Source organism: Myxocyprinus asiaticus, chromosome 11 (genome assembly GCF_019703515.2).
Source record: "Myxocyprinus asiaticus isolate MX2 ecotype Aquarium Trade chromosome 11, UBuf_Myxa_2, whole genome shotgun sequence".
NCBI lineage: Eukaryota > Metazoa > Chordata > Actinopteri > Cypriniformes > Catostomidae > Myxocyprinus > Myxocyprinus asiaticus.
Genome location: NC_059354.1, coordinates 39,298,703 through 39,313,229, shown reverse-complemented (window position 1 = coordinate 39,313,229; position 14,527 = coordinate 39,298,703). Strand labels below are relative to the sequence as shown.

The 14,527-nt window shown below is 41.1% G+C and overlaps 1 protein-coding gene across 2 annotated transcripts in view; it reads right to left on the bottom strand.

The window, feature by feature from the left end:
* The window catches only part of LOC127448485 (protein HEG-like), a 35,298-nt gene that overhangs the window by 14,575 nt on the left and 6,196 nt on the right, over positions 1–14,527 (bottom strand). For both annotated transcript variants that reach the window (XR_007898533.1, XM_051711062.1), the window contains exons 2-9: positions 11,036–12,709; positions 7,611–7,724; positions 4,288–4,410; positions 3,881–3,972; positions 3,648–3,703; positions 3,160–3,320; positions 2,772–2,906; positions 2,596–2,638 (exon numbers count right to left, since the gene is read on the bottom strand). Coding sequence is in view for 1 of the 2 variants with exons in the window: in XM_051711062.1 (XP_051567022.1) it covers positions 2,596–2,638; positions 2,772–2,906; positions 3,160–3,320; positions 3,648–3,703; positions 3,881–3,972; positions 4,288–4,410; positions 7,611–7,724; positions 11,036–12,709 (2,398 nt within the window). In the remaining variant the exon portion in view is untranslated. The remainder of the gene's footprint in view (positions 1–2,595; positions 2,639–2,771; positions 2,907–3,159; positions 3,321–3,647; positions 3,704–3,880; positions 3,973–4,287; positions 4,411–7,610; positions 7,725–11,035; positions 12,710–14,527) is intronic.

The window sequence follows — 14,527 nt, the reverse complement described above, 5'->3', positions numbered from 1 at the left end:
TCCGGACAGCGCGTTACATCTGCCGGGCTTTCAGCTGTTCAGAGCGGATCGCATCGCGGAGTTAACGGGGAAACGAGCGGCGGTGGAACATGCTTTTACATCAATGAAAGTTGGTGTACAGATGTAACAACGGTAAAGAGGATGTGCTGTCCTAATTTGGAAGCGCTCTTTATTAAGTGTAATCCGTTCTACTCGTTGCGGGAGTTTTCCTCGTTTATTCTAGTGAGTGTGTATATCGCGCCAAACGCGTGTGTGAACACAGCGCTGCAAAAGCTGAATGATCAAATCACAGACACTGAACAACAATACCCGGACTCAGTTATTGTTATTCTTGGGGATTTTAACAAAGCAAATCTCACACGTGAACTGCCCAAATACAAACAGCACATTACATGCCCCACCAGAGATAGAAATATACTGGATCATTGCTACACAACAATAAAGGATGCATATCGCTCTGTCCCTAGAGCAGCTTTGGGACTCTCTGATCACTGTCTGGTTCATCTTCTTCCAACCTACAAGCAGAAATTAAAATCAACCAAGCCAGTAGTAAGGACTGTAAAGAGATGGACCAATGAAGCAGAGCGGGAACTACAAGCCTGCTTTGATTGCACGGATTGGAGTGTTTTTGAGGCTGCAGACACCAATCTGGATGAGCTCACAGATACTGTTACATCATTTATCAGTTTCTATGAGGATATGTGCATTCCTACTAGGACTTCACACAGATCTTCAATAGATCACTGGAGCAGTGTGAATTTCCATGCTGCTTCAAATGCTCAATCATTATTCCTGTCCCAAAGAAACCAAAAATCACAGGACTTAATGACTACAGACCTGTCTCCCTGACGTCTGTGTTCAATCATTTGAGAGACTGGTGTTGGCCCACCTGAAGAACATCACTGGACCCTTTCTAGATCCCCTTCAATTTGCTTATCGAGCAAACAGGTCTGTGGATGATACAGTCAACATGGGATTGCATCATATCCTGCAACATCTGGACAGACCAGGGACATATGCAAGGATCCTTTTTGTGGACTTCAGTTCGGCTTTCAACACCATCATCCCAACTATACTCCAGAATAAATTACACCAACTCTCTGTTCCCATGTCTATCTGTCAGTGGAATACCAGTTTTCTGACGGACAGGCAGCAGCTTGTGAGACAGGGGAAACTCACTTCAAGCACCTGTACAAACAGCACTGGTGCCTCCCAGGGATGTGTGCTCTCCCCACTACTCTTCTCCCTCTACACCAATGACTGCATCACCAAGGACCCCTCTGTCAAGCTCCTGAAGTTTGCAGATGACACCACTGTCATCGGCCTCATCCGAGATGACGATGAGTCTGCATACAGAAGGGAGGTTGAACAGCTGGCTGTCTGGTGCAGTCAAAACAACCTTGAACTGAACACGCTCAAAACGGTGGAGATGTTTGTGGACTTTAGGAGAAACACCCCAACACTGACCCCCCTCACCATTCTAAACAGCACTGTGGCAGCAGTGGAGTCATTCAGGTTCCTGGGCACTACCATCTCACAGGACCTGAAGTGGGAGACACACATTGACTCCATTGTGGAAAAAGGCCCAGCAGAGGTTGTACTTCCTTTGCCAGCTGAGGAAGTTCAACCTGCCACAGGCGCTGCTGATACAGTTCTACTCAGCAGTCATTGAGTCTGTCCTCTGCACTTCAATAACTGTCTGGTTTGGTTCAGCTACGAAATCAGATATCAGAAGACTACAAAGGACAGTTCGGACTGCTGAGAGGATTATAGGTTGCTCCTGGCCCCCCTTCAAGGACTATACACTTCCAGAATGAGGAAAAAGGCTGGAAAAATCACTCTGGACCCCACTCACACTGCCCATTTCCTTTTTGAACTGTTGCCTTCTGGCTGACGCGTCAGAGCTCTGAGCACCAGAACCGTCAGGCACAGGAACAGTTTTTTCCCTCAGACTATCCATCTCATGAACAGTTAAATTGCCCCATTGAGCAATAACTATGTGCAATACACAGTTTAGTCTTTTTTATATTTATCCAACACATCCAACCTCTTCTGCCATTTCATTCCTCTGGAAGAAAAAAATAATAAAAAAATAATAATACTTTTTTAAAAACATTTGCAATGTACATAACAGATTGTATTTGCGCTGTACATAACAGATAACAGATTTGTATTAGATTTGCACTACGTATGTGTATGTGTATGTGTGTATGTGTGTATGTGTGTCTGTGTACGTTTGTTTATATTTATTTTTTTATTTTTTATTATTATCTATGTCTTGCTGCTGTTTTTGTATTGTTGTACACTGGAAGTCTGATTCTGATTCTGATTAAGACATCGTTCAGGGTTTTAGCTCAAGACATTTTCTGGTTTTCACCCCTAAATGCTCTTGTGAGTGGAACTACTTTGTCGTTATTTATTCCTTATTTAATCAACGTTATGGCAAAAATGTTGTTGATTGAGATTAACTTGTATTGATCCCGGAACATTCCTAAACATTCCAAGTACTAAAAAGCAAAAATACATAGGCCTACATAATTCCAATCCTAATACTGATAGTTTCTTAAAATACATTAATAAATCTTGCATACTTACTCAACACATTTGCCATTAACAAGCTTGAATCCATCTCCACAGTCTAAAATATATCAAAAATAAAGAAAATTTAAATAACCAACTTTGCCTCTGATCATTTGTATAAGGGCTCTAACCAATGGCCTGCAGTTATGGATTCAATCTAAAAATTCAACAGAGACAGGAGTATGCTATACCTCTGCAGGTCATGTCCCCTGGATTATTTTTAAAGTACCCTGGGTGGCACTGGCAGTATGGGGTCCCGGTAGCATCCATGCACACAGAGTACTGTAAATCACACTTGGTCTTCTGGGCCAAGCACAGGCTCTCCACTAAACAAAAAGAGGCAATTCAGAACCAGAATTTGTTTTCCCAGAGATAAGTGCCTGGACTCAAATTCAAAGAGCTTTCCAAAATATTATTGTAAAGGCCACATGCAAGAGCCCTCCACAAGACTGTGTAATCTGTGTGTATTGTGATTGGTATTATCATATCTCTGAAATGGTGGTGTAGACTGGAGGATAAGGAAAGAGGGACTGGTTTTGAGATAAGAGGAGGATTCATGCAGCGAGTGCTGAGTGGTACCGTGATAGGAGAGCTGGTGCTGAAGCTTAATGGTGCAGTGTGAGTACGTCCGACTGCAGTTGCTCAGGGACATCTGGATGCTGTTATTGACATCAGTGCTGGTCACATTGGCAGAGAGTGAAAACATGTTCACCACTGAAATCCGAACACCTTCTCCATCTCTGCACAGAAAGTACGCATTCACAAAAACACAACAATGAAAAATCAGGTCCTGAATTATACTTCGATTTAGTCTCCAATAGGGAACCTTTTAAAGCCTCATTTAAACTTTTTGACCATGTACCAATTTAAATGTTAACAATGCCACTCTGTTTTCCACATTTTAGAATAATAGTAAACTTAACAAAACTACAAAACAGAACACAAATGGAAGTATGGGAATTATATAGAGACCACATAATGTCAAACAAATCGTATCTATCTTATAATTTAGCTTCTTTGAATCGCTGAATCATGGCAACTCTTCTAAAAATATACTAGAAACTCACCTTTTACCCATAGTTGTGCGTCTGTAACCATGAAAAATTGATAGAGAGGCACTGAGCTGAAAAACCAATACACAAATGTCAAACATTTTTCATTACATCACTGTATCACGTTCAACCAACCATATTTCGATTTCCCTAATGGTTGCAATAGTAATTCTGCATTAGCCAATATTGTTGTGTGGTTTTAAGGTAGATGGAGAGTTCAAGTGTGTATGGAGCATCTTGTTGCTTACCAGCTGTAGGATCTCTTTGTGGAGCTCATGCAGACCTGAACTCTTGAGGTGCATAGAGTTGTTTACGGTGAAGGTGCCCAAATATGTCTTCACTGCAGAAGAAAGCGAAAGTACAGACAGTGAGGCTACCACCAAAATATTTTTTTTTTTCCTGCTCTGGATACTCATTAATTATAGACATCCATGATGAAAAAAATATTTTATCTTCAACTAGCGTAAGGTGTTTTTTTGGTTTTAGCTGGTCTAGCTGTTTTCCCGGCTTGGCCAAGTGTGTATAAGCTGGTCTCCAATCCTGACCAGCTGACAAGGGCCCCAAAACCCTCTAAAACCATTAAACCAGATCAGTCAAAACCACCTTAAACTGGTTTGAGATGTCTTTTCAGGATTGTTGACAGCTGATAGCCTACCTTGCGCACAGCTGCGGCCATCCTCTAGGTCAAAGCCCAGGGAACATTCACAGCTGAAAGAGCCACCTGTGTTGACACACACTGAACCCTGTGGGCACGGATTATTCATACACTCATCCACATCTGCAGAAAAATACACAATGTAATGAATCCATGAAGTTTTCCTACCAAACCCAGAAGCAAATATGTATTACATACTATACACAACATTAAAACCACCTGCCTAATATTGTGTAGGTCCCCCTCGTGCCGTCAAAACAGCGCCAGCCCACATCTCAGAATAGCATTCTTTGTGTTTGAAGTGAATAGCTATTCTTCTCACCACAATTGTACAGAGTGGTTATCTGAGTTACCACAGACTTTGTCAGTTCAAACCAGTCTGGCCATTCTCTGTTGACCTCTCTCATCAACAAGGCATTTCCATCCACAGAACTGCCCCTTCTTGGATGTTTTTTGTTTTTGGCACCATTATGAGTAAATTCTAGAGACTGTTGTGCGTGAAAATCCCAGGAGATCAGCAGTTACAGAAATACTCAAACCAGCCCGTCTGGCACTAACAATCATCAATGCAATTATCTAATCAGCCAATTGTGTGGCAGCAGCGCAGTGCATCAAATCATGCAGATACGGGTCAGGAGCTTCAGTTAATGTTCACATCAACCATCAGAATGGGAAAAAATGTGATCTCATTGATTTGGACTGTGGCATGATTGTTGGTGCCAGATGGGCTGGTTTGAGTATTTCTGTAACAGCTGATCTCCTGGGATTTTCACGCACAACAGTCTCTAGAATTTACTCCGAATGGTGCCAAAAACAAAAAACATCCAGTGAGTGGCAGTTCGGCGGATGGAAATGGCTTGTTTATGAGAGAGGTCAACAGAGAATGGCCAGACTGCTTCAAACTAACAAAGTCTACGGTAACTCAGCTAACCGCTCTGTACAATTGTGGTGAGAAGAATAGCATCTCAGAATGCTATTCTGAGATGCGGGTTGGCGCTGTTTTGGCGGCACGAGGGGGACCTACACAATATTAGGCAGGTGGTTTTAATATTGTGGCTGATCGGTGTATATTGTGGGACAATGGCTATGTTTGGAACAACATAAAAACATACTACTCTATTTGTGCAGTATAAAGTCAAATTTTCTGTACGTATGGAATACCCGGATGACCTTCTACATTTGCCAAAATGTGCATACAACAGAACACACTGCAAGCAATGCGCTTGACTTGACCTATTATTTAACTTCTATGAACCGTTTGCAATATCAGTCATGTCCTGGCCCATTTTTAATTGGACTGTGTAACACTGTTCAATGGAAAGTAGGAGGCGAGAACCGGCTTAACAATATAAATAATATTTTAATAATAAACTGAACCAAAAAGACAAACACACACAGGTGTTGGACAGCTGTCCGTAACTCTCTCTCTGTCGCACTGCCGTCTCCGGTCGGCCTTATCCCTCTCGGGCTTAATCAGCCTTATTAGGGGCCGGGTGTGTGGAATCACGACCCAGCCCCATCCTCCGCCCTGCCACAGACTGGCAAATGTTAAGACATTTGTACACAAAATTGGATTACAAATGCAAAAAAAAAATAAAAAATGATAAAAGGACATCACTCACTGATAAATCATGCAAAGAGCTAATATGGCATAGGGATGCACAATTAACCAAATATATTATCGAGATTATAATTACAACTGCCACAATTAATTAATCATGAAACGTGTCAAAAGCTGAGGTCTACTCCTGTCATGCAAAGAAATTTGTAATTACTACATGTTTTTGCAGCACTGGAGCATTAACCAATCACAGACATGTTCGTTGTTAGATTTCGGTTTATAATTTTGTAAAAAAAATTAATAACAGTTCTTATGCTGTTAAGAGGATCAATTTAAACTTGAGAGTTTAGGCACTGATTTACTGATGTGTAAACTAGCAATCAAGTCATTCAGAAACAGTTCTCATCTAGTTTTGGATGTGTAGCCTTCTTAAAGAATGTGGCATTCAGATGCCCAGACAAAATGTGTATTTTAATCTAAATTCTATTAATCAAAATTAATTTTGCAATTACTATATTACAATATCAAGGGAAATAATCAACACAGCTTTTTGTCATAATTGTGCAGCCCTAATGTGACAACAATATAGAAAACCACTATTGTAATTGTTTATGGCTATATAATTGATTATATTGCAAGTTCAATGTTTTTTGTTTTTGTTTTGTTTTTTACAGAGTATGCAGTCCATTTAGCAGTTCTCAGTAACTAGTAAGCTTGTTTTCCATTCCAAACATAGTCAATGTGATTAATTTAACAAATTATATTTTATGTTTGTCAAACAAACACGTAGATCTTGTTGTAAACAATGGAAGTGAAGAATATGAGAAACATGCAATGAGTTTCTAAATTATCGACACATTTTAGGGCTAGTCATTTGAAAAGTGTCTGAGTGTAAATATGATTAAAACCTTTAAATTGAAAATACACTATTAGAGGATCCCAGAATAAGACTTGTCACTGCCACATCCAGGGTGAATGATGGCTAAGTCTGGTTGTTATGTATGGGATAATCTACTGTCAGCCGGTTGTTATTGCATAATAAGCCCAGACAGGGTGATCAGGACCCCGACTCGAATTGGAGGGGTCTTGTATCACCCTGAAGGGGTTTATTTTGTAATAACAACCAGCTGACACATTATCCCACTTATTACACGGCTACTAAGCAAATAAATAAATACATGGACATAATATAAGTATTGATTTGCATTGAAATTATGTAATTATGTGAGAGTAAATAAATGAATAAACAGCTTAAATCCACCTCCGGTTTGTGTTTATTCTGTGAAAATGGCCATCTGACTCCACATTATTCAGCCTATTACAAGACTACTTGCAAATAAACAAATAAATGGACATGAAACATTGATTTGCATTGAAATTATGTAATTATGTAAGAAGAAATAAATCACTGAATAGCTTAAATCCACCTCTGCGTCGGAGTTCTGTTGGTGTTTATTTTGTAATTAATGACTGTCTGACTGCTCATTATGCACCTTATTACAAGACTACCTGCCAAATAAATAAATAGATGCACATGAAACACTGATCTGAGTTGAAATGGTTTTATTAGCTTACTTGTAGATATTGCACAGTGATCCAAGAAGCAGGACAGATGGCTCGCAAATACCCAGATGAGCGGTCTGATACATGGATGTGCGGTTGTTACAGAGAAATATCAGACCACTAGATGGCGCCATTGACCAATCAGAATTGAGTATTCCAGAGAGCAGTGTAATAATGTATATTAAAGTGAGCTGTTTACCTTCAGTGCAGGAGGGGCCTGTCCATGAAGACAGACACTGACAGCGGTAATTTCCCTCTGCTGTTCTATCACAGTGGCCTCCATTGGCACAGGTATTAGGCCCACATACATGATCTTCAGAGGAGGAAGAGAAGGTAAGAATTATTTTCTATATAGGTATCAAATAAAGTTAAAATAAACAAGTCACTAACAATGTATATTATATATATATATACACACACACACACACACACACACACACACACACACTGGCGGGCAAACGTTTGGAATAATGTACAGATTTTACTCTTATGGAAAGAAATTGGTACTTTTATTCACCAAAGTGGCATTCAACTGATCACAATGTATAGTCAGGACATTAATAACGTGAAAATGTACTATTACAATTTGAAAAAAAAATTCAGAACTTCTTGAACTACTTCAAAGAGTTCTCATAAAAAAAACCTCCACGTGCAGCAATGACAGCTTTGCAGATCCTTGCCATAGATGTGGCTGTCTTGTCGGGCACTTCTCACGCACCTTACAGTCTAGCTGATCCCGCAAAAGCTCAATGGGGTTAAGATCCACAACACTCTTTTCCAATTATCTGTTGTCCAATGTCTGTGTTTCTTTGCCCACTCTAACCTTTTCTTTTTGATTTTCTGTTTCAGAAGTGGCCTTTTCTTTGCAATTCTTCCCATAAGGCCTGCACCCCTGAGTCTTCTCTTTACTGTTGTACAAGAAACTGGTGTTGAGCAGGTAGAATTAAATGAAGCTGTCAGCTGAGGGCATGTGAGGCATCTATTTCTCAAACTAGAGACTCTGATGTACTTTTCCTCTTGTTTATTTGTACATCTGGGCCTTCCACATCTCTTTCTGTCCTTGTTAGAGCCAGTTGTCCTTTGTCTTTGAAGACTTTAGTGTACACCTTTGTATGAAATCTTCAGTTTTTTGGCAATTACAAGCCTTCAATCTTCAAAACAATGATTGACTGACGAGTTTCTAGAGGAAGCTGTTTCTTTTTTGCCATTTTTGACCTAATATTGACCTTAAGATAATAAGACTATTGCATACTGTGGCAACTCAAAAACAAACACAAAGACAATGTTAAGCTTCATTTAACGAACCAAATAGCTTTCAGCAGTTTTTGGTATAATGGCAAGTGATTTTCTAATACCAAATTAGCAATTTAGCATGATTACTCAAGGATAAGGTGTTGGAGTGATGGCTGCTAGAAATGGGGCCTGTCTAGATTAGATCAAAAATAACTTTTTTCAAATAGTGATGGTGCTGTTTTTTACATTAGTAATGTCCTGACTATACTTTGTGATCAGTCGAATGGCTTTTTTGTGAATTAAAGTACCAATTTCCTTCCTAAACAGCAAAATCTGTACATTATTCCAAACTTTTGGCTGCTAGTATATATATATATATATATATATAGATCTGCTCCACCTTTACTCTTAGCTTAAGATTTCCCCCTATTCCTTTTAGCAGTTTTGTGAATAGGCTTAAATCAAAAACCCTGAGCTAGGAACTCTTAGGAGAACTCCTAGAGATAAGATTAAAATATTTGTGAATACGGACCCTGGTTTAGAAATACCTCATACAGTCCAGCTAAACACACCAAATTGATAAAAATATGACATGTTGTGTTTTTAATGTATGTATGTATATGTATGTATGTATGTATGTATATATATATATATATATATATATATATATATATATATACATACATACATACATACATTAAAAACACAACATGTCATATTTTTATCAATTTGGTGTGTTTAGCTGGACTGTATGAGGTATTTCTAAACCAGGGTCCGTATTCACAAATATTTTAATCTTATCTCTAGGAGTTCTCCTAAGAGTTCCTAGCTCAGAGTTTTTGATTTAAACCTATTCACAAAACTGCTAAAAGGAATAGGGGGAAATCTTAAGCTAAGAGTAAAGGTGGAGCAGATCTCATAATATAATATAATATAATATAACAATTATTTGTATTCATACACTAAGCTAAACAGAAAGTAGTCAAATACCACTTTATTAGGAAGCGCAAGTCATGAGAGCATCCAGGCGACTTGGCAACAATGTGGAGGACCTTGTAGTGGGCATCACAAAAATCATGCGAATACATCTTCATCCTGTGTTAGTACAATAATCCGGGCATGATTTCTGTCTACTGTAACAACTACACCAGGTAGCCCAGCAATAGCCATGAATGCCTCTGCAGCGAGCAGGCTTCCACAGGAAAACATATAAATTGACGGATGATGTGGGGTCTGGAGTGGGCACTTACTGTTTGATGGATTATTCTGCTGACGGACGACTAAGAAATTCCCAATTCATCCACGCTACACTTGGTTACATTTTGCGTGTGGCCAGGGAAAGCAGAAATGTCAAAACCTTTATCTCAAGTGTAATTGGGTTGTATCGGTTCATGGGAGAGGTAATTGCATCTCTAACTAAGTTTCCAATAATGAGACCTAATACATTGATTTGATTGAGCCATGGATTGATGACAGCAGCTTCGGCTTGTTTGTAATTCACTCTTGGGCAGTCCTTGGGACAACATCTAAGTTGTCATGGGTTTAAGAGCTACTTTTAGCATTAAAATGCCCTATGAATAACTATTAGATGAAAAATGTACAGTCCTATTAGTGACACGGCCATATACATACAGTTGCTCCAAAATTTCTGAGCTAGGAGCTACTTTTAACCGTAAGATTTTTTATGAATATGGGCCCAGACTTTTTACTTTTTATTAAAAAAATGTGAGCTGTGCTTGGACATGCAAAAGTTGCCGCCATTAGGGAGTTGTGGGCGGTTGTCAGCGTGATGCTCTGCAGTTGCTAGGGTGTTCTTGGTGGTTGCTTACTGGCCCAAGTCAAAAGACCCTATCCCTAAGCCCCTCCTTCAATGTTAGTTTAAAGTCTGATCACTGAGGGGGAAAAAATAGTACACCTCTCCTCAATAAGCCCCAAGATTTGAGATATCCTTCATGTCTGTAGCACAAACGCCACAAGACTGGTTGCACGCTGAAGTTTAATCCTTTGTTCAAAAAGGGATAGTTCACCCAAAAATGAACATTCTGTCATCATTTACTCACCCTCTTGTTGTTCCTATATGACTTCTTTCTTCTATGGAACACAAAAGGAGATGTTAGGCAGAATGTTACCCTCAGTCATCATTCACTTTCATTGTATGGAAAAAAGATGCAATTAATGGTAAACATTCTGCATAACATCATCTTTTGTGTTCCATGGAAGAAAGATAGTCATATGGGCTTTGACCAAGTAAGTAAATAATGACAGAGTTTTCATTTCTGGAGAACTATCCCTTTAACCCTACATTAAGCATCACTAATATAACCAACAAGAATGCCCATGTATAAATAACAACAAGAATGTTGAGGTATACATAACAAAACACAAACACACCTGGTGATGGGGTTGACCTTGAAGGCATCTGTGTGGTCATCATTCCCATCTCTGTGGTACTTCTGTCTGTGTGATTCCTGGTGGTTATTACCACAGTGCTGCTGGCTGGGGTGCTCTTGCTGTAGGGCGTTGTTGCATGTCTGCCATGTGCAGTGGTGTTCCCTGGCGTGGCCGTGCTGGTTTCTAAGTGCAAGGTTGTGACGTCAGCAGAATTAGATGTAATGGGTGCCTGTGGTCCTCCAGTAGGTGAGGTAGGCAGGCGCTGGGCTGTGGAGGTTGTTGTCTGGAGCACCTGCACGATACCAGTGGTAACAAGGGTAGTCTGCTCTGTTTGGGTTTGTGGGGTGGTGCTGGGCTGGATCAGACGGGTGGTGATGAGAGCAGTCGTAGTGGTCATGGTGTTGGTAGAACTGTAATCGGTAGATGGCACATCAGTTGCTTCCTCTGTAAGCTGTGGCCTCTGAGTTGCTGGCCCGGCAGATGTTGGCAGCACTTCTGTGTTGGTCGGATCATCGGTTTCGGGGAAAAAGGGAGGCTGTCCAGCAATAAACCTGGAATACGAGTCATCAATTGTGGTGGATACATCCTCAAGCACTGGGAGTGCAGTGGTCAGGCCCTGAACGGTTGTCTCGTCCATCATATGGGTTGGAGTTTCTTTGGGTTCCTCATGGCCACTGGAGGAGACCATTCCGTTGGAGAACTTCGTGGAAGCTCCAGTGCCCATAGAATCAGTCACTGTGGTCTCACCGTTCTGCAGGGATGTGCTGGTGGCATTGTGTTCACCAGGGGTAAAAGGAGCAATTGAGGACACAGAGTCATCGCTTTCGGTGTAAGACGTCCCACCGTTCACCGATGTGACATCCATCTCCCCAGTGTTAATCACTGTGAGAAGGGGTGTTGAATTTGGGTGCTCTGTTAAGTTCTGTTCTGTGACACTAGGCTGTCCCATCTGTGACTCCGTGCCTTGAGACACCAGTAACCCCTCAGTCTCTAAATACTGGCCCTGAGTTGCATTAGTGGGATTATGATCTTCAAATGTGGGCTCAGTCTGCTCAGGTGCTGTAGATGCACCTTCTACAGTTTCTGTTTGCTCCCTGCCCTGGGTGGCCTCTGATACCCTCTCTTTCCAGTTAAAAGTTTGAGACACAGCCTCTGAGGCATTGGAGATCTCTGTGTATGGAGAGGTGCTGTTTGAGGACACAGAGAGCAGGATGCGTTCTCCAACACGGCTGGTTGTAGAGATGTAGGTGCTATCAGTGCGAGAGACCAAATCAGTGCTGACTGTGTCCACATAACGTTCTCTCAGGTCTGTTACAGGAATGTCTTGCACTGTCCGGGACTCAGTCATAGGCTGGGGTTTATCTGAGAGGGCCTGGTAAGAACTAGTGACATGGGATGCAACTGATGAACCCTCCCATTGGAAAGTAGCATTATGGGTAAGTTCTTTGGATTGCAGCTGTTCAGTGGACTCATCTGTCCCAGGCTGTTGTTTGTCTGAGAGGGTTGGGTAAGAACTGATGCTGTGGGATACTATTGATGGACCCTCCCATTGGGCTGTGCTATTTTGAGTAAGCTCTTTGTTGGATCTCAGCAGTATAGTGGACTCATCCAAGTTTTTTTGAGTTGTCCAGTCCGCAGAATTTGCTGAGATGCGTGAGATTTTTCCTGAGTGTCCTGGTTTGTGTAGGTTAGGAAATATTAAAAAAAAAAATTATGTCAGCGATGATCTATTGTAATACATGAAAATAATGTGGAATTTTTGAGTCATATAATATTTATTGATTGACTGTACCTATTCACCACTTCTATCTCTGCAATTTGAGTTTGCATTGCCACTAGGGCGCGCTTCACGTGGTGTGAAACTTCGGAAACCTCTTGAACTATGCGAGATGTTTTCAGAAATGAATGCGGATGTAATGATTTTGGGTGGAGAAAAATTGGCAGTCATGCTCGTCTAACCTAACAAAAGCTTAGGTCCTAAAAATGGAGGGGATCTGACCCATTGGGACCTGCTATTTCCTTCCTTCAGCTGACCTAGCAAAGTCCATATTACAGCAATGTCACTGCCTGCATGGAGTTCATACACAGACAAAACTTAAATCAAGAGGACCTCACACTGAGTGGGGCACTTATTTAAAAGTGATGGCACAAAAAGCTTAAAGGGCAGAAATATCTGTACAGTGAACATATTAGCTATTTACAGCCAAGACACTAAGAAAATATATAAATCATGAAATATAAACCCAATCAAACATTTAACAGCTTTGGTGCAGCATTTTCACTCTTATTGAGCTTTTTTCTCAGTAAATCAGTTAGAGTAAAGCTTTGTGTTGTGTGTTTAACAAATGGTACAAGTCATACTTGATTGCTTGTTTAATGGTAAAGAATTGCAAATATGGCTAGTAAAATAATAAATTAAATAATTTAACACACAAAGATCATACTTCTTGTGGCGGAATGATCCGCCCCTCCGGCTCGTCATCGTCAACCTGCCTCTTAGGGCCGCCCTTCAGCCAGGCTCACGACGGGAGTTGGGCAGGAGACTTAGAAGAGTTGCATAATTAATAAGCCTAGTTCCGACAGCGGTGGATGAAGCACACCTGATGTGAATAATGCTTCATCACCGCTGTCTTTAAAATGTAGAGTGCACCTCTTCTCGGGGAGCCAGCTTCAAATCTCCATATGTGCACACACTGGCATCCTTGCACGCCCAGGACCAGAGCTGGGAGGGTTCGGATGAGTTGATGCGCCGCCGGACCCGCTCCTCGGACGGATTAAATGAGTCCCTGGGGGAGAACAGCTCACGTCGAGGCCGACGGGCTAGAGGCCGGGCCACCTTCCTCTCTCACCTGTCGCGGGCCGGGGAAGTCAGGCCACCAAGGACGCCGCCGCCCCTCACGCCGTGGACCCTGGAGGGCAGCGTGAGTGGCCAACAGACCCAGCTCATGCCTGGGCCATTCCACAGACACTACCCCGCCCTTTACGGAGCCCCACCTCACTGCAAGGATGCCAGATTCCCCCTTTGTTATGAACACTATTCCCCCCCTGGACACTTTATTTTCCCCTTTATGGACATTTTACTTTTATTATTATTTCCAATAAATGCCTCTCCGTGGCTTGATGCCACACCCACTGTGTCTGTCTCTTGCTCACCCCGCCACATTTTTTGTAGAAACCCATTCAAAACTGAATCAGCTATTGTTCAATGAAAGTTGCAAGAATATCTCACCTGACATAGACAAATAGAAAGTTGATTTTATTGTGGAAAGCCGTAACATGTTTTTGGATCATGTCACTATAGAAACATTTAATTAAATCTTATCCAGCCAAAATGTTTAAACCACTTATTATAAATGAGTCTTTCCATTTGCTTTCCAGGGATCTTTCAACAGAAGATCTTTCAGCTTATTTTTAAGGGATAGTCCGCCCAAAAATTGCTTTTTTATTTATTTTTTTTATTTCAAACCTGTATGGTTGCCTTACCTCTTTGGA